The sequence below is a fragment of the Elephantulus edwardii genome, unplaced genomic scaffold, assembly GCF_000299155.1.
Source record: "Elephantulus edwardii isolate Elephantulus edwardi_28Jun2011 unplaced genomic scaffold, EleEdw1.0 scaffold00095, whole genome shotgun sequence".
Classification (NCBI taxonomy): Eukaryota; Metazoa; Chordata; class Mammalia; order Macroscelidea; family Macroscelididae; genus Elephantulus; species Elephantulus edwardii.
Genome location: NW_006399845.1, coordinates 6,199,245 through 6,219,958, shown reverse-complemented (window position 1 = coordinate 6,219,958; position 20,714 = coordinate 6,199,245). Strand labels below are relative to the sequence as shown.

The following is a 20,714-nucleotide window of genomic DNA, read 5'->3' as shown; positions in this document are numbered from 1 at the left end:
TTATTGGCAACCTATGAGATTCTGCACTATTTACATATTGCTGGTACCTCTATGCGTATTATTGCCAAACTTTTCTAAAGCCTCTGTTTTTCTATTCAATTGTTGGAGAGGCTGTATGTGAAATAACCCTATTAGATGGTGCCTGTAAGCACCATCAGACTGTCACAATGACACACTTGAGCACAGGGCTCGTTATTAGTAAACCAGCCCTGTGCTGGCAGACTCACTGTGGGAATGAGGAGGTGGTCAGAATGGCAGGGAGAAGAACTACCTCCTCTATGTTCTGAGCAAGATGGGGCCTCAACAACCTCGTGTCATTGCAGGGCCAGTCTCAGCCCATTGCCATCTTCCCCTGGAGCAAACCTGCTTGGTTTGGGAGACCACTGCTGCCTGTAGAGATGCTCGCACACACACTAGAAATCATATAGGTTATCCATCAACATTTCTCTGACCCCCTACAAAAAATATATAACATATCGTGATAAAACAATCTCATCTAAAAATCATTCTTATTTTACACTATACAAGCTATTTTACAATCATTTTTAATAAATTGTATGTAAAGCCGCAGTAGCCCTTCCCTTCCCAGATTAGTGAATACCAATATGATATATATCTGAAACTATAACTAAATATAAAAATATATTAGAAGTTTCATGGTTTTTAATATTAGATTTTCAGTTTCCTATTACACAAATAATTTGGCCACCTTAAGTAGAAATCATATTTCTTGTGGCTTAGTAAATATGTTAAGTTTTGAGTTCACAGAAAGTTGGTAAGGTGCACACAGAAAGGGCTACTACAGCATCTAACTTTTTTAAAATGATAATTCTCAACAATGGGGAGAAGTTTACAAGACTGTTAAACTCTATGGCACATGAAAGGCTGGGTAGTTTCACAAACATGGAAGTCTGACATACAGTTCTAAATCACAAAAATCAGTAGCTGAGCTTTCCTGCACAGTAAGGAAAGGTAAGCCAATTGGTGACAGATGGGAATGTGAAAATGGGTATTGAGCTACTTCTGCCATATTAGAGATGTATTTCTGAGTAAAATTTCGTAAACAGAACTTCTTGGTCTGATTAAAAATTCCTCTGCTGTGTTACAACTGGTTATCTGGAACTTTAAAGATGTATACAAACTACTGCAAAAGGTCCTGAAAGACAGCGTGTTTTCCAGCATCCTTGCCATCTAACCATTTTAGGAATCCAGGACATTAGGGACACTGGGCCTCTTGATAGTTTCCTCTTTTCTTTTTTAAAAATCAGTTTTTTGCAACTGTCATCCAGAGTTTTCCAAGCAGGTCATTGGACTAGGTGCTCTGTACCAGTTAGGACGGTTAATTTGCACAACCTATATAATTCACTGAAGCAGATATATACAAAATATGAGCTTTTTGACAACAATACTGGAGAGCTGAGTCAATTTTTATGGTCTTCTGACAGCTGAGTGCCATCAGGTTAGAAGCACCAACCCATTTTCACACAGAAGATTAATGTTTAGAGTTTATTTAGGAAATCTATGAACTAGCTGCCCATCTTAAACAGCTGTACAACAGGCGATCTGAATACAAAAATTAGAAAACAATGAGCAAGCGTAGTTCACTGAATGTAAAAGAAATTTTTAAAACCAGACAGTAATAGCTATAAAAGGCACAACTTCCCTTTTCTGATATACAACTTGTAAACTTTTTTTTTCAGGTTTCCATGCAAAAAATAAAAAAATTGCTACTGTAACTATACAGGGGAGAATACACCAAAAAAAAAAAAAGTCTACAAAATTTTATCCAGCCAACTGTGAAAAGTATGCGCAGAAGATCCGTCCCCCAGACGTGGGGCCCTCGTGGCTCAGGTGCCATCCTTCTCTGACAATGGAGATTACCCCACCACATGTTTATTTCTAATTTTAGGGAACAATCAACTAACGAATTCCACTTTCTACTTTTCCTCATCATTGAAAAGTGATGACTCAATTGCTGTTCTTGCCATGTCTTGGCCCTCTATAAACCACATGTAGTGCGTATTTAAAACAAAAAACAACCCCAAACAAAACAAAAACAAGAGAGGGGAACAATCTGCTACAGGACAATTTGATAGTTTGTACAATAAAAGCTATAAATTCAACTTTCTTTAAGGCAACCATTCTTATTAAGGCAGTCACTTTTGATGAAAGAGAAGTTTTTTAATATTTCCATTTGTGTATTTTGATAGCTGATTGGTGATGATTTCAGCTAACATCTCTGGGAATTCAATACTCATGGTCTTATCCAAAAATGTTTGGAAGCAATAGCTAAGGAGATTTTCAACCACCTGCAAGAAAAGATACAGTAAGGATTAATGTGAAAAACTTATCAGTGGGGAAAGCTCATACCTGTTGACTTCTAATTGTATTTTTAAAATTTGACTTAGAATATACCTACCACTACTATAATTCTGAAGTAAAATGGAAACTTTGTTAATATAAACATTCAAGTATAGAAAGACTCTCCTTTAGTTGTATGTAGACTTATGTGGAACCAAGATTTCCATGATGAACTTGAGCATCATAATATATGACCCTACAACTCACTACAGTTGAGTTGGAACTGATGCAATGCTGACTTTCTAGTGGGTTTTTCAGAGGTTGTAAATCACACAGGAGGAGATTGCTCATCTTTCTCCCTGGGAGTGCTGGTTCAGTCACACCACCAGAAAAGTGCCATTTTTGGGTTACCAGCATAAATCCCTGTGGACTATGCCACCAGATGCATATTATTCTAATTTAAGAAGTTAATAATACAAAAAAGGGAACTTTACTTTTAAGCAGTACTTTTAAATTCTGTAATAATATAATGAAACTATAAAATTGGACACAGGAAAAATGTATGTAAAGCTGAAGTTCTTAAGCACAACTAAAACCATCCTCAAAATTCACAGAAAGGGATGGCTTTATGTTTGATACTTACATCATGCATGGAGTCTAAGAGCTTAGTCAGTTGATAAAATCTCTGCCAGTTCTGACTGGAGTTTCCTTCCCGTTTGACAATGGCCTTTCCGAGTTCTTTAACGTAGGTCATTCTAATTTCGTCAAACAGCTCTTGGCTCTTCAAGCCTTCTTTAGGAACTAAAAGGTTAATATTGGAGTCAGTTAAATAACTTTGTTTTTGTAACATGAAATCTGTGTAAAAGTAGGGCATTAAATAGCATATTTCATAACTTAACAATGACTATCAATCTAAAATAGAGGCATATTTTCAAAGATTTATGAAAGTATAGCTTAAAGGAGATGGTATAAAAGCTTTGAGTTCATTCCAACTTCTGGTGACCCCATAAAATGAAACACCACCTAGTCTGTGGCATCCTCACAACTGCTCTGTTTGAGTCCACTGTGGTAGCCACTGTTCCAGTTAATCTCATCAAAGGGTGGTCTTCTTTTTTGCTGACCATCTACGTGTATCAATATGATGTCTTTCTCCTGGGACTGCCCCTCCTTGTAATGTCCACAGCACGTGAGACCAAGTTCTCCAACCTCACTTCTGGCTGTACTTCTAAGACAGATTTGCTCTTTCTTCTAGTAGTCATGATATAGTCAGTAGTCTTTCCAACACCATAATTCAAAGGCATCTATTCTTTTTAAGTCTTCCTTAGTCATTGTCCAGCTTTTCCATGTTTATGAATGAATTAAAAATACCATGACTTGGGTCAGGTGCACCTTAGTCCTCAAAGGACAATGGGTAAATTACCTCATCGTTAAAATCACACAACTGTTCTGAAGACCAAATGACATAGTGATGTGAATATTTAGTTAGCTGTAGTTGACATGCAACACTTGAGTTTAATTTTAATACCGAGAAAGGAGGGTTCAACAACGTTTATATTCTACCCATTACATATGACGTACGCAAATTGGAATGCTTGAATCAGCAGGCAACAGACTTTATTAACATGTTAACATATTGAGTTGATATTCCATCTCTAAAATGTGATTTTTTTTTCCTAATGTGTTCTTCATGTACTCAGAAATACAGAAAATACTTCAAGGATTCTAGATCATAAAATTTGTTTTAAAAATCATTATTTTTTGTATATTTAATCTTAAAAAAATAATACTGCTAAAGAGGGAACTCTGGTGGCTTACTGGCAAGAAGCTGTGCTACAATCCTGAAGGCATGTGGTTCAAATCCACCAGCTGCTTCATGGGAGAAAAAGGGCAATCTCCTCCCATGAGACTAACTGCTTCTGAAAACCAGAGGGTCAGCTATGGGTTGAATCAATATCTATTGTTATTGTTCATTGCTGTTGACTCAAAATCAACTCACAGCTGACCCTCTAGTGGTTTACAGAAGCTATAAATCATATATGAGATTGCTCATCTTTCTCCTGTGAAATCACTGGATTCAAACCACATGTCTTTGGGTTGGCAGAGCAAATCTCTTCCAATTAGACTACTGGAACTTCCTTAATACATATCACCCCTATTCATATTATCCCTTATATTCTTGTAGGAGTTTCATGTAGATACCTTATAGATATGAAAGTACTTGGTATAGCTTTGTTCATAATATCCACTTATCCTTTTAGTGACTACAGGATAAGTAGTAATGACTCCTGTTTCATTTCTAATATTAATAATATCTTCCCTTTTGGGGGGGCTAGCCTGGATAAAACATTTATAAATTTTATTAGATGGAGAAGAGATTGAGATCGTTAGCAATTACAGCTTGCTCAGATCCACAATCAACACTCTTAATACCAGCAGTCAGAAAATCAAAAGATGAATTGCATTGGGAAAATATGCTGTCATGAACCTCTCCGGAGTGCTGAAGAGCAACAATGTCAGTCTAGATACAAAGGTACGCCTAATCCAGGCCATGATCTTCTCAAATACTTGTTATGGTTCAGAGAGGAGGACAATGACTAGGGATGACAGAAGAAGAATAGATGTCTTTGAGTTGTGGTGCTGGAGAAGAGTTTTTAACATACCATGGACTGCCAAGAAAACAAATAGGTCTGTCTTGAAGAGGGCTGAAACCATGTCTCTCCTTGGAGGCTAAGATTTTGAAGCTCCACCTCACTTACTTTGGACATGTGGCCAGGAGAGATCTGTCCTTGGAGAAGGATATCATGCTCAGAAGGGTGGACAGACAGCCCAGGAGAGGGAGACCCGGATGAGATGGGGGTTGGTGTGTTGGAATTAGTGAGACTGGCTCAGGACAGGGAAGGGTTCAGAGCTGCACACTGCAGGCAACTCAATGGCACATAATAACAATAACATACTATGACAGTTTTGGAAGCAGGAGTGGCCACTTCCTAAGTAACATGCCTCCGGAAACTCTATGAGCTTTGATAAATATTGAGAGTTGTAGAGGGGCTTCAGGCCTTTTGTTCATAGGGTTGCTATGAGTCATGCTAAACTTGAAGACAATCAACAAGATTAATCTTTTTAAGGAATTTACTTCTAGTTTCATTGGTTTGTGCTACTGAGTTCCTGTTTTGAAGTATATTCATTTCTGCTATAATTTCCTTTCTTCTGCTTACGTTAGGTTTAGGTTATTTTTCCCTAGTTTCACTTTTTTTAACATAAAACAAAAGTTTTATCAATGATTGAATGAAAAAATACAACTTGTGCATTTTTTTTTCCAGACAGATATAACCTTGTTTTTATTAGGTACTGTTGAGTCAACATCAACTCATATTAACCCTATGAACAAGAGATCTAAGCCTGGCCCTGTTTTATACCATCCTCAGAACCTCTGGTATGCTTGAACCCATTGGATCACTGTATCAAGCCATCTTTTTTTTATAAATAGCATATTCTTAACATTTAATTTTTTTCTCATTCATTCATTGTTGCACATTTTCCTACCTGCCCACCCCTTCCCCCCAGTTCGCTTTTCTCTTTGAATTTTTTTCCTAGTTTCTTAAGGTGAAGAACATTATTAATTGATTTTAACTTTCTTATCTTTCCTATTCAATGAATACTATGAATTTCAATGACATTTTCCTATGAGCACTGCTTTTATGGTCTTGTGGTGATGGTGTACCATAGAGTCAGAACTGACCCTCTGGTGGGCATGGGAGGAGACTGCCCTTCCTTTACCTGTGAAGCAGCTGGTGGCCTTGAACTGTGTGCCTTCAGGAGTGCAGCACAGCTGCTTCTACCAAGACACCTGGGCTCCATGGTCTCATTAGAAAAAGGTGTTCTGGGTTTTTTTAAATGTATTTTTGTTTTCTACAAAATATTTAAAAATTCCTCTTGAGAAATTATGATCTATATGCTATTTAAAACTATGTTGTTTGATATCCAAATATTTTGGAATTTCCTCTCCTCCCTCAGCTATCTTTCTATTCTTGTAAATTAGTTAAGATGTATTTTATGCTACCAGAATTTGATCTCTCTTGGTGACTGTTCCACGTGAATTTGACAGAAATATATATTCTGCTGTTGTTGGACAAAGTATTTTATAAATACAATTAGATATAGTTGATGATGGTGGTCAGATCAACACATCCTTACTGATTTTATGTCTGCTGGATCTGTAATAGTGATAGAAGGACGCTGAAATCTTTGTACTGTTGTTGTTATGTGCTGCTAAGTCTGAATGGACTCATAGCTGACCCTCCAGCAGGTCTTCAGAAGCTGTAAGATTGCTCCTCTTTCGCCTGTGTTTAACTATAATAGCAGGTTTATAATACTTGCATTTCTACCAGTTTTTGCCTCATTAAGTTTCATACTCAGGATTGTATCTTCTAAGTTTCTTTTTTCCCCCTCTTAAAATTTGCTCTGAAATGAATATAACTACTCCAGCTTTGTTTGATTAGTCTTGGTACTGTTGTTGTTATGTGCTGTTGAGTTGCTTGTGACTCACAGTGACCCAATGTACAAGATCCCTAAACCCTGCTCTATCCTGTGCCAATCTCATTGCCTCTGACACACCTAGTCCCACTACCCCAATCACTGAATCAATGCGTCTCGTTGAGGGTCTTCTTTTCCTGCGCTGTCCCTCCATTCTCTCAAACATGATGTCCCTCCTTGCAACATGGCTAAAGTATGTCAGACAAAGCTTCAGAATCCTTGCCTCCAAGGAGTAGCCTGGCTTCACCCTCTCCAGGATAAACCTGTTTGTTTACCTAGTAGTCCATGGTGTATTCAACATTGTTCTCCAACATTACAGCTCAAATCCCTGGTCACTGTCTAACTCTTTGATGCATAGCACGCAACTGTGAAGACTGTAGCCCGGATAGGGTACACCTTAGTGTTCAGCCTGATGTTGTTGCTCTTCAGTAGTCTTGAGAGGTCCCTCACAGCTGATTTTCCCAATGCAATTTGTCTCTTGATTTCCTGGCTGCTGGTACCAAGAGTGTTGACTGTGGAGCCAAGTAAACTAAAACTGTTAACAATCTCTTCACCATCCATACTGATGCTGCCAATTGGCCCAGTGGTGAGAATCTTTATTTTATTGATGCTGAGCTTAAAGTCTTGGTATTATCTTTATTTCCTTATTTTTAATTTAATTCTTTTTATATAAAAAGGCTTCCTGAAGACAAAATATTAAGTCTTGTTTTTCACGCATGTTACCAGTATGCCTTTTAATGAATGCACTGACACCATTCATATTTGAAATAATTATTGATGTAGCTGAATTTAAATCTACCTTATTTCTAACTATCTTCTATTACTTACATTTCTTCACCTTTTTATGCCAAGTCCTCCCCCATCTTCTTGAGGTTTTAAATGATCATTTCATATAACTGCTTATCAACAATACTTTAAAAATAAAGGAAAAATGGAGAAAGGATGTGGTAGAATGAAGAGGTAATCACCAGGACAGCAGAAATTAGTAGGGGGATGGAGGTGGTGGGAAGGACTAGGAAAGGTGCAATGGGGGTTTGTAAAGTATGTGAGACTGTTTCATCATCCTTGCCTCTCAGGAGCACCCTCCGCTATGCTTGTCTGGCATTACTGATTACGCTCTACTAAAATTTCACATTTAATCTTTCTCCTAGGGAGGAGCTGGCAGACCTGAACTACCTACCCTTTCAGTTAGCAGCCCAACAATAACCACTATGCCATAGGGCTCACAGGAATACCTCTTAAATTCATTAACATTAAAAAAACCAAGCCAACTTTTGTGAAGTAAAGACAGCGCAGAAGCATTTAGATTTACATGTGCCTTCGAAGAGTTAAGTAGAGTCATGTACATCATCTATGGTGAGTTTAACCATTTGTTCCACCCAAGGATTCCTCTGCTATAAAAGTACTAACAGCATGATTTTAAAAACATTGCTTATTTCCATATGAAAGAGATATGTAGTCATCAATTCAGTATCTTATAAACACTAATCTGATAATGTAGATTTTAGTGGAATGGTCTTAAAATGATAATACTTAGATTCTTTTATTAGTAATATCTTTGTGAGATGTTATTAGTAATATCTTTGTGAGATGTAAGTAATTTCACTAAACTTTATACATCCACACCTAAACTTGGCTTGCTCTTTTCTAGATAGAACCCTTATATGTTCAACAGTCTAGTTTCCATGTTACTTTAACTATTAGTCAAATACAATTTTTCTGGGATGTATCTTTTTCTCCTATAGTTTCTTATTTTATAGTTAAGTACATATCTCATAGCTAGAAATTTTGACCACTGACAATATTAACTTAAAACTTGAACTCATTGCTGGTGAGCTGGCACTGAGTCATAGCTAACATTTCAGTGGGTTTTTGAGTAAGAACAGAAAAGAGTGGGAGGAAAAAAATACATAATTTTAATTAGCCTTCTTTCTCCATTTCCACTGTAGTAGTGTCCACAATTAACACCCTTGGTACCAGCAGTCAGGAAATATGAAGATACATTGCACTGGGAAAATCTGCAGTTAGGGATCTCTCCAAATTATTGAGTAATGACACCATTTTAAAGACTAAGATGTGTCCAATACAGGCCATAGTCTTTCCAGTCACTTGCTGTGCATCTGAGAGCTGGACAATGAATAAAGATGACAGGAAAAGAATTGATGCCTTTGAGCTGTGGTGTTGGAAAAGAACACTGAACATTCCATGAACAGCTAAGAGAACAAACAGATACGTCTTGGAGGGGGTGCAGCCAGAGTCCTCATTGGAGGCAAGAATGTGAGGCTTTGCCTCACATACTTTGAGCATGTTGCTAGAAGGGACTATTCGATGAAGGGGTTCATGATACTGGGAAAGGTGGAAGGTCAGCATAAGAGACAAAGACCCTCAACCAGGTGGATTGACTCAGTGACTGCTGCAATGGGCTCTTGTATGTCAGAAAGTGTGAGAATGGCACAGGATAGAGCAAGGTTCAGATGTTTTATTCATAGGGTTGCTATGAATCAATGTCACCTAACAACAACAAGTGTTGTTAAGGGATCTCTAGTGCCTCAGTGGTAAGGAGTTGTACTGTCAGACCAAAGGAATTCAGTAAGAAACTATCAGCTGCTCCATGAGAAAAAGATGTGCAATCTCTTCTTCCTGTGCTATTTAGACAGCCTCTGAATGCCTGCTGGCAGGTCAGCTGTGATGCAGTTCCAACAAAATAGCACATAACAAAAGTGTTATTTAAAAGTCACAGAACTAGTCTGTGTAAAATTTAAAGACCTTTATGCGATTTATACATATTGGATTCCAGTGTGTCAACTTTGACTCATAGCGACCCTATGAACAACAGATCTGAATCTTGCCCTCTCCTGTGCCATCATCATAATCTTTGAGATGTTTAAGCCCAATATCACTCTGTCAATCCATCTTATTGAGGGTCTTCCTCTCTTTTTTGGACACTCTACCTTGCCCAACATGTTGTCTTTTCCCAAGTACTGACCTCTCCTGAAATATGCCCAAAATATGAGAGACCATCATCTTTGCCTCCTAGGAGCACCCTCCACTATACCTATTTATCTTACTAATCTTGATATCACTGACTGTGCCTTACTAAAATTTTACATTTATTAAAATTTAAATCACCTGATCAGCAGAATTTAGCAGTAGTCTTGATATGCATTATTAGAAAAGTGCATATTAATAAACCACTGTTTCTTGACTTTGTATTTTTTGCTTTTGATTTATTTAGAAGTGGTATTCTACTAACCTGAAGAGAGAAGCAGTAAGGTTTTCATACAGAGATACTCTTCATAAGATACCTGCAGTCTCTGCAACTCAGAGGAAACATACAGCATATGCTTACATTGGTCATACATGCAGGGTAGCGCCATTCTCTGCCTGTGAAAGACAAATATCATTGTTTGAGTTACAAAGAAGTTGTTGTTGTTGTTGTTGAGTGCTGTCGAGTCGCAGGCAACTCATAGCGACCCTATGAAGGAGAGTCCTCGACGCTTGGGTGCCTTTTATCCTCTCTCCAGGTTCATAGGGTTTCCGGAGGCAAGCTATTACGGAAGTGGATGTCCCTCCTCCTTCCAACATAAAGAAGTAGGTTCCTCAAAAAGTACATTTCTTCTGTAAAACTATATTGCTTCATAGAGAAAATGTAACAATGTTATTAAAACTGTTAAATTGGAAAATTTTCCTTTACATGCCTAAATCCAGGTATAAGTTAAATGGACTACTGAATAATTTTACCTTGGACAGGATGTTCAGGTGTTTAGAACTCATTCCTGGGATATGTACCCTCCAGTGGGTTTTCAGAGGGAGTAATCTGCATGGGAGGAGACAGCTTATCTTTCTCTCACAGAGCAGCTGGTGGACTCAATTTACATGCCTTTGGGTTAGCAGCATAGCTCATACACAGTGCTAGATTCTACCCAACTAGAGAGCTTTCCTAAAGATAATATTCTACTGTTTCTGGCTCTGCAGAGGACCAGGACTAGAGCTTTCTGATACCCCAGATTTAAACCTAAGTGACTGAATATTCTTTTTACCAAAGGTATCACACATACTTTTATGTTTCTCAGTATTGATTATCACATCTGTCATTTTCAAATAGATCTCTAACATTTCCTGACCTTTGAAATTATGTTAAAAAACTGAATCTGTATGGTTTATTATGGCTTTTAAAGTACTTTAGATTCTTTTTAGTTTCTTGCAAGAAATGAACGTGGACTTAAGCCATAGAAATAAACAAATAGGGCTATTACTTCTTCTCTACTGAAAACAAAAGAATGAAAAATAATAAACGGGTAAGTCGAGTGGAGGGAAAGGCAATATATGATAAGGATTTGATGAGACATTGTAATCAATTATATTAATTTGTTTTAATTAAGGTAATAAAACAAAATGTCTATGTTTGAAGATGCTATATGATTTATAAACTTTCATACAAATAATAAAAAAAGGTAAACCAAGAGGGTTTATTTCTTTACATAATCAAGGCCATCAGCTGTGACTTATTCTGTACAAAGTGACCTCAGGGGAGCTTTCCTGAATCGAAAATCTGCTCTTACTAAAGAAGTACTTTCCTAGTAAGTAGGTTTTTTTTTATCCTCTATTTTCTCCTTGAAGCTGTAACTGAAAATTACAACAATCATTCTGTTGTTTGTTGTTATATGCCATCAAGTCACCTGTAACTCATAGCGGCCGTATGTACAACAGTCTTGTGCCAATCTCGCTGTCTCAAACATTACCCCAGTCACTCAATCAATTCATCTCATCGGAGGTCTTCCTCTCCTGCGCTGTCACCCCACCCTCTCACAAATGAAGTCCCTCTCCAAGGACTGGTCCCTCCTTGAAACATGTCCAAAGTATGTCAGACAAAGCTTCAGAATCTTTGCCTCCAAGGAGCACTGCCTCTAACAATCATTGTACTTTGGTTAAAAAAAGGCAGTTTTTACAACATTCCGACCTAATGGATCTTTTGTGAAAAACAATGTATTCAAACTTTGTAAATAAATCAGAGTAAGAGTTTAAAAAAAAACAACACCAAAAAACCCTAAAAAACCCCCCACAAAACAAAAAAGCCCCACAAAAACCCAACTTAAAACAACAACAACAACAGCAACTGTGTAAGCGACTGCTTTAAAGCTACAAAGGGTCAGAAAATGAATAAAGACTTGCTGAGAACCCACATTACAAACCAGAGCAGTGAGGAAACCCAGTTGGCTAAGAGAAGAGAGATGGTGGCCTCCTCATCTCATACAGAGCAGCATAAAAGACAGAACGGATAATGTGGATTTACTCTTCAAAGCCATTCTCCTATAAAACCCTATTTCTTCCAATAAAACAGAACTTTCAGCAAAAGTGTTAAAATAATTCTTTAAATAACCGAAGTATTTTTTAAAAACTCTTCTCACAATGAAAATGAATATAAGGGTTTTTTTTAGGAAACGTTCTACTTTATGTATGCACTGGTGAACTCGAAGTTTGAGTGTCATATGAATAAAAACTCTAAATTAGTTTTATAAAAAGTCAGTGTTATATAAAGATATAAATCTCTGTGCACAACTTTAATAAAAAAATGACTTCAAATAGCTTTTTAGAAAGTAACTATAAATGATAAAATACTAAAAACATGGTTGGATTTTCAAAAGTGTAACAATTATTTAGAGGTTTCAAAATGTCTTGAGTATACATATAAGTGGAAACATATTTACTAGATAATTTAAAATTAAACAACTTAAACCTTGTTATATTATAGTTGGATTTGTCCTGTCTCTTTGGCAGCAAAGTGCCATCTTGCTGTGATAGAAGCTTGGAATTTTGTGAGGAGGTATGTGTGGTAGGGCCAAATTCATAGTAGTGTCTGTTAGCTGAGGACTGAAATATGGCTCCTTCCTGGATTACAGTTACTCTTATTTCACACGCCTCTTGTTATGTTACTTCTTGTTATGAAGCCTTGTCCTCCTTCAGGCCTTAGCTCAAATGGCACCACCTTCAGGAGGCCATGAGCCACCTTATTTTAAGGAGCTCTTTCTCTACTACAAATCATCACAATCTGAAATTATTTATTTGGTGTTTTTCTCCACTATAAGCAGTTCAGTGATAGGAACTTTGTTTGCCTTGTTCTATTCCCATCTAAACCCTTCTCAACAGAATTTTCTGTTAAGCCCTCTGTTGTTGTCTTCTTACGATAAGAATAAAACCTAATCCTTTTTTATCATTTTTTAAATTAATTTTAATGAAAATTTACAGAGACTTTGGATTTTCATTCACTAATTGTTGCATTTTCCTCCGTGCCCACCCCTCCCTCCACCCAGTACATTCTTCTCTTTGAAAAGTAAAAGAAAAGGTCCCCCGTTGTTTTACAATCCCTCCCCCCAGGTCCACTCCACTATGCAGGCTTCGTTCTGGAAAACCTAATCCTTTTTTATATGGCCTACATGATATTGTTTGTCTTGGCCCTATCTACTTCTCCAAACTCATACTATACTTCCTTACTATTTATCCTAAGTGGCCTTCTCTCACTTCCTCATATGTGACACACTTTTGTTAAGGCTTTGTACACATTTCTTCCACCTGGAATATTCTATCCTTTATAGCTTGTTCTTTTGTACTACTTATTAATCACCTCTTTAGAGAGGCCTTCTATGGTCACAAAATTGAAAGTAGCACCTCTTCCCCTCCCCTAGTTACATCATTACATGATGGGTCTCTTAAATAATTTTGTTTTTATTTGTTTGCTTTCCCTCATTAAGAATGTTAGCAGTGGCCTCATTTGTTATGTCATTATACTCCACTTACTAGGAGCCCTGCTGGCTCAATGGGTAAGGTGCTGGCTGCTGACCAAAAGGTGAGGAGTAGGAACTCATAAGCTACTCTGAGGGAGAAAGTTTAGTATCCAGGAGTGCTTTGGATCTTGAATTACCCAACTCTCTCTTACCATAATCTCTTTTAAAATATTCTGGAATATCTAGTTCTTGCTAAAACACTTAACAGTAATGGGGGTTGTTATTTTAGAACTTCTGTGCATTAATCTGGAGCCTAACCAACAGAGAGTATGAGTATATCCATCCAGAGTATGCTCATGGGCTCTATCACTTCAGGCTGGCCATATCTTTCTCAAATCTCTTTTTTTCTTTCTTCATTGTTCATCAATCAGTGTTAATTTTAAAACTGATGCCATTCTGGACCTATTCTAGGTTATCAGTGTCACTCTTAATGGGACACCCAGTTTTAAACATAAACTACTTAAGGCAGATTGACATAGAGTACAGTTGGACTACTATTCTAACAATGTGGCTTAAAATTTTATTTTTTAAAAATTTTCATCAGTAGCTCACAATAAAAGAAATCCCTAACTTTTCCACACTACACAAATCTTCATTTTATATTCTGCATGAGAATATGTTTGCATGAATTTCCTTTTATATTCCAATAAAGAAGATAAGCTACAGGCACAGAGAGTTGTAATACAAAGTAGAAAGTAGTGACATCTAGGAATACATAGCAGCAAGATCATCCATGACGATAATGAGCAAAGAGTATGTCTGATTTATGAGGAGGACAAGGAGAGAGAAAGTAAGGCCAAGTCCGGGAAAGTCTGTGAGATAATGCAGAGCAGGCAGGGTACTCAGTGAAGAGACAATGAGAGCATGAGTGTTAGACAGACAGGTGATACAATCAGAACTATTTTTTAAAAATTTCATTACTTATAAAATTGACAAAATGTCAAGATCTAATTTTTACCAAACTCTGCTAACAATGAATGATTTTAATGGAGCAAAATGAAATGCTACCCACTGGAGTTTGAGTTGATTTAATTTGTGCAACAGAGGAAGGATAAGGCAGAAAATCAGTTGAAAATTGTAATGTGGGAAGGAGGTATGGGCACTTGAAATATTTCAGAAAGAATCACAGATCTGGAAGATGAAAGAACAGTTATGGATTCAACTGTGTCTCCCTAAAATATGTATGGAAAATCTTAACCCTTATAGTTCCCAATACACTAGTTGTTCCTCAGAAGAGGAAGTTTTTGTCCTCTCATAAAGATTTAAAACCTCAGAAACTCAACAGAGAGTCACCATGAATCTGAATGTACTGGATCAAAGTAGTTGGGGTTTTTATGCCCGTAATTATAATTTCATTTGAGGACGGGCTGTCTTTCTTATCAGTGGGACAGGATTACTGTAGAATGTGTATAAAAGAGATCACACAAGAAAGAGAAGCAGAGAGGTAGACACATGTCAAGCCACATGAAGATCATAATGTATGAACAGAAACTCAGTGACAAGCATTGGGCTCCAGGGCAAACAAAAAGAGAAAAGTCAAATACAGCTAGAAATGCACAATCTGGAGAGAATACAATTGATGAATGGAACCTTCAAAAGATTAAACCACAGTGAGCATCAAAAATATTTTCTAATAGAGTGAAAAAACTTACTGACTGGGAAAAAAACATTTGGAAGTACCATTTCACACAAGGCTCTCATAAAAACTTTACAGAATCCTAAAGGGCCTCCAGAAGAAAAAGACTGATAACCCAGGCACAAAATGAGCAAAAGACATGGAAAGACTTTCACAGAGGAAGCTAATCGGACGGCTAACAGACACAAGAAGAAATTCCCAAAATCACTGGCAATAGGAGAGATGCAAATCAAAACCACAGTGAGATGCCATCTCACTCCAGTAGCAGTGGCAAAGTTTAACAAGACAGCAAACAATCAAAGTTGAAGAGGATGTGGCAAGATAGGAACTCTTATATATTGTTGATGGGATTGTAAAATAGTACAACCACTCTGGAAGGCAGTTTGGTGCTTCCTCAGAAAGCTGAACATAGAAATTCCATATGACCCAGCTATTCCACTGCTGGGAATATACAGAGAGTGAATAAAAAACTGAGGCATCAATAGAGACTTGTACACCGATGTTCATAGCAGCGTTTATTCACAACTGCAAGAAGATGGACACAGCCCAGAGGTCCAACCACAGTCAAATGGGCTGAGAAGTTATGGTACAGTCACATGATGGAATACTACACAGCATGCAGGAGCAATGATTTTTTAAATTACTACCTAACTTGGGAGGGACTGGAGAGCATGATGCTAAGTGAACTCACTCAGTCCCACAAGGACAAATACTGTATAAGACCATCACTGTACAAAGTATATAAGGATGGGGGAGTAGGTGGAAGCAGAGGGGTCAGGATGGACGGTGGGGTTAATGACACGCATGCACAATTTGATGGAGGCTGAAGTAAATGGGGAAACTCTGATGTGAAAACAATGTGTTCAAATTTCATAAATAAACTAGTATAAAATGGGGGGGGGGAGTCTTTCCTTAGAGGTATTTCCACGAACTTGGAATTCTAGCCTCCAAAATGTGATAAAACTGATTTTTATAAGCCATCTACTTGTATTTCTGTTATAGCAGCACTGGATAACTAAGGCAACAGACATGTACAATCTTAATGCTGGTTGGTTCTCTACCAATTTTGAGGGTAGGGGATTTTTCCGATGTTCTTTCCAAGCTATAATATTGAGCAAGCCTTGCTATGCAGAGATACTTCTCATCTCTGGGTTTGTACCTCACACCCTTCAGCCTAGATGTCCCCTATCAATAATGAGATGAACTTAAGTTTTGCTATGTTCCTTTTCCTTCCTGGAATAGGGTTATGCAATTAAAATATTATAATAAACATAATCATTAAAACAATACAAAAATGTAATCTTTTGTTACATGGCAAAAGAGGTACTGACCCTGAAAGTGTCCAATGATTAAAAGCATCTTAGTTTTATCCCAGGGCAGTAAAAAAGGTGCACATATAATTTACTGTGTATTGCATCAGGCCTGCCCAAAGCATTGACATACACTATATTTCAAGTATCCCCTGTTCCAAGATACAGGGCAAGCCTGAGTCAGTCCTGAATTACCACAATAGTAGTCCATTAGGAAAACATCATCCACTTAAAAGTAGTTTTTGTGTATAGGTACAATAACTCATATGATATGACTTACTCATTAATAACCAGATCAGGCGCAAAACACAGCAGGTTACTATTCGATTGTCTGTATGATCTCCATCCTAGGGCAAATGCCATAAGGAACATCCATGAATACTGCAATAGGATCATTTGGTCATCCAAATGTAAGTTCCTGAATCCTGGGTTAAGAGAAATAAAAGTATGAGAAAACACCCTGATTGCTTAAAAGAAGAAAGACTGTTGCGTTGTGGTGCTGGAGAAGAGTCTTGAATATATCATGGACTGCCAAAACAAACAGGTCTTCCTTGGAGAGAGTGAAAACAAGTTTCTCCTTGGAGGCTAGGATTTTGAAGCTCTGTCTCACATATTTTGGGCATGTGGCCAGGAGACACTGGTTCTCGGAGAAGGACATCATGCTCAGGTGGGTGGGCAGACAGCTCAGGAGAGGAAGACCCCAGAGAGATGGACTGATACAGTAACTGGTGCAACAGGGATTGGTGTGTCAGAATTAGTGAGACTGGCTCAGGAAAGGGCATGTTTCAGCATTGCTATACATAGGGTTGCTATGAGTCACAGGCAACTTGACAGCATATAATAACAACAACAATGAAAATAGTAAAAAATCAGTCATCATTTAGCCTTGTTTGGGGAACTACTAGTAAATTAAGGGAGCTCTGGTTACCTAGAGTGCAAGGAAATTTACTGCCAATTCAGAGGCATTAGGTTTGAACCCACCAGCTGTTTTGCAGGAGAAAGATGGGTAATGTCCTCTCATGAGATATACTGCCTCTAAAACCTGCTGAAGGGTCAGTTACGAGTTGGTTCTGACTGAATGGCACCTAACAACAACACTAACAGATAAAAGAAATGAAGACTTAACTAGGCAGTTTTATCCTTTCATTTTTAGACCTAAGGCCACTGTGTTTCTTAATAGTATTCAATGTAGGGGAGGAAAAAAATCCAACAAAAATTCTTAAAAGTATAGTCAACCATGGCCATCTTTTGCCTATTAACTAAATATGATTTACATAGCTAAATAGAAAGCTGAGAGACCTTGAGACTGTACTCAAGGAACTTAAATTAAAAACTTCTGATAGTTATATTTCCTCCCTTCTTGATACCAGACTGTAAGAGGTCAGGTTCTCTTTTCTTGTTCTGTCTATAATGATCTGAGAATAGATAAGCTTATCAATCTCCATGATTTGTTTTTCTAGAAAGTTAAGAGTTGATGTAAATATTGACCTCTGCTGCATCAAATCAAGTTCTAATAAGGAAACTTATTTATCTTAAAAAAGGAATATACTAAACCTTGCATTATTTCTTTGCATGCAACAAAAAACTCCATTCTACTTTAGACTGATTTTCAGGATGTTAAAAATTTCAGTTTGATAAAATAGTATAGACCTTTCCACTTATTTACTCACCAATTTTTTAAATAAACTGATTAAAAACAACAACAAACATACCATAGGCACTGAAGAAAACAAAGGGAATTTTTAAAAGCACTGTACCTTGGCGGTAATATGAAAGTGTCAAGGGGTAGAAAAGTTTTATTGCAGACTCCCTTATATGCCTATGCCCACCAGATTTCCTTTGGTTAATGATCAGAAATAGGTAAGATAAAGAAGAAACTCTAAGGCACCGAGATGATAAAACAGCCAGTTTTTGTGCAAAAATTATAAAAATTTGTATTGTAAGTTTGGCATCCTTTGTTTTTTACCTGGTATTGCCTTTGCCCACTTCACTGCTGCAACCACTTGCCGTCCACCTAACATGTTGAGTGTGCTCATGATCCTCCAGGCGGAATCTGGAACAGAGCTATCATATCCCGAATATAACACCTCAGGTTCAATGACCTCCAATAGTGAAACCAGGGTAGGGGTGAGTTGTGGCAATGTTGCAGGAACTACTGTTTTGTTAACAGGATTTTCAGAAGTTTCTTGTGAGACTCCTGTAGTGGTCTGCTGAATTCCTTTTATTTTTTTCTTTGTTTTTCGAGCTGTGAACAGTAAAAACAAAAAGAACACAAACGGATTGTAATGTCTCATTAAATATGAAGTGCACCATTTATTGAAGTACTTTTAATTTTTATAACTATTCAGGCTGAAATAAGAAAAGCAGCAATTATGATAAAATGCCATCTTGTGAAGAAAAGGAAGAGGAACACAGTCTCATACTTAATTTTCCTACAAAAAAATTATATCTTCATTACAGTTATACCTTATATAAGATGACTGTCTCACACTTTTAAAAAAATAATTCAAATAATTCTTCCATAAATGAATTTCAGTTTCACTTCAACTCCAACGTAGAAGTTTCATTGTAAAAGCAATTAACTGATTCTAACAAATGGAAAAGCAACTGTGACTTGAGAGTTAATATAAATTATGAGAGTATATATAAGAAGCAAGCTACACATTTGCATTAAGCCTCTTAATAGAGAACAAAATGACACATTCATTTCAAATACTGCAAACAGCATTTGGCTGAACTGTAGAAAAATCCTTATTTTACAGAGCAATGTCCCTAAAAATATTTGAGACAAATGCCTTTTACTTCAACTATCAAAGGAAAATGTCCCCTTTATAAGAAATAGTGATGGTAATACTATATATAGATAGAGCAATATATCTATAACTAAAATGATCTTATTTCTGACTTTGTCTGGAACATTCTAACTAAATCAGAACATGAATTCTGTAGATTTTCCAGAAGTGCATTCCTACTTCTAAAGTCATTTGCACAATGGACTAAGAATAAAATCCTTGTTAAGAGTACTCAAAACTCCAAAGTGGGTAAGGAGAATGATTTGCATGAAAGAGGAAATGTACCCTCCCAGTTATCAGGGCTGCTAAGGGATAAGTAAATGATCTTTTAAAATAATGATTAGATTCTCTGTCCCCAAAATGACAAAACTGTTTGTACAGAACAGATCAGTAGTAGGAACTGATCTCTATTTCCTAAATTAAAAAGAAACAAAAACTTTGAGTGCAGTGACTAGAATGGTCTCATTTTATACGGTACTCTGTATTGACTGTTGCACTAAAAAAAAGTAAGGATTTTTGCAAATATTTCAAAACAGAGAAACAGAATCATGAAAAATCTAATTTATCATATGCTATTGGAGGCACAGAAAGTATGTAAAAAGAGCACTAACGTGAAACCAGCTTCGTTAGGGTTTCAATCTGGCTCTGCGATTTAGCCATGTGTCTTGTGCAGGTTACTTAACTTCCTTGGGACTGAATTTCTAGTCTCTTATGTAAATGGAATCTCTCTAAGGACTAAATCAGTTAAATTATGTAAAATGTGGGGAACAGTTCTTGGCACAGAGTGTAAGAATTATCATTATGTGAACTTGAAGGATAATGTGGTTTTAGAATATTTTAAAATCAGGTATTACAATTCTAGGTACATGTAGGTATGATTTTTTTTTAAACAAAAAAATTCCTGTGTATGAGGAAACTCTTTAAAAAAACATAGGTATCTCATTGCAATCATGATCTCAAAATCATGGCATGAACTTTGTTGGCAAAGGAAAAAAACAATATACATGTCAGTCCATACACAATATAGTAAAAAACTCAATTAGCCATAAATTTAAATTGTCTAGAATGTACATTCTTTTATTTATGTATGTTTGTATGTATGAATTAATTAATTAATTATTTTGTGTGCGTGTACTGTCAAATCAGATCTGACTGGTACAGGAGGATATTGCACCTCCTTCTCCGGCAGAGCGTCTGGTGGATAGAATGTACATTCTCATACCTTACATTAGCATTAAGGAAAGAAAATGTGCACACCCATGTTTATTGCTGCTTTGTTCACAATAGCAAGGAGTTGGAAACAACCTAAGTGCCCATCAACAAACGAATGGATAGAGAAGCTGTGGTATATTCACACAAT

General features: G+C 36.9%; 1 protein-coding gene across 2 annotated transcripts in view; it reads right to left on the bottom strand.

Annotated features, from left to right (window-relative positions):
- Positions 1–1,393: 1,393 nt before the first annotated feature.
- NR3C1 (nuclear receptor subfamily 3, group C, member 1 (glucocorticoid receptor)) overlaps positions 1,394–20,714 on the bottom strand; it is a 167,803-nt gene continuing 148,482 nt past the window's right edge. Inside the window, exons 5-9 of one of the 2 annotated variants that reach the window (XM_006891113.1) lie at positions 18,529–18,807; positions 16,843–16,987; positions 10,088–10,218; positions 2,945–3,102; positions 1,394–2,309 (exon numbers count right to left, since the gene is read on the bottom strand). In XM_006891113.1, the coding sequence (XP_006891175.1) occupies positions 2,157–2,309; positions 2,945–3,102; positions 10,088–10,218; positions 16,843–16,987; positions 18,529–18,807 (866 nt within the window). In that variant the 3' untranslated portion in view covers positions 1,394–2,156. The remainder of the gene's footprint in view (positions 2,310–2,944; positions 3,103–10,087; positions 10,219–16,842; positions 16,988–18,528; positions 18,808–20,714) is intronic. The other variant, XM_006891114.1, reaches the window with a different exon arrangement.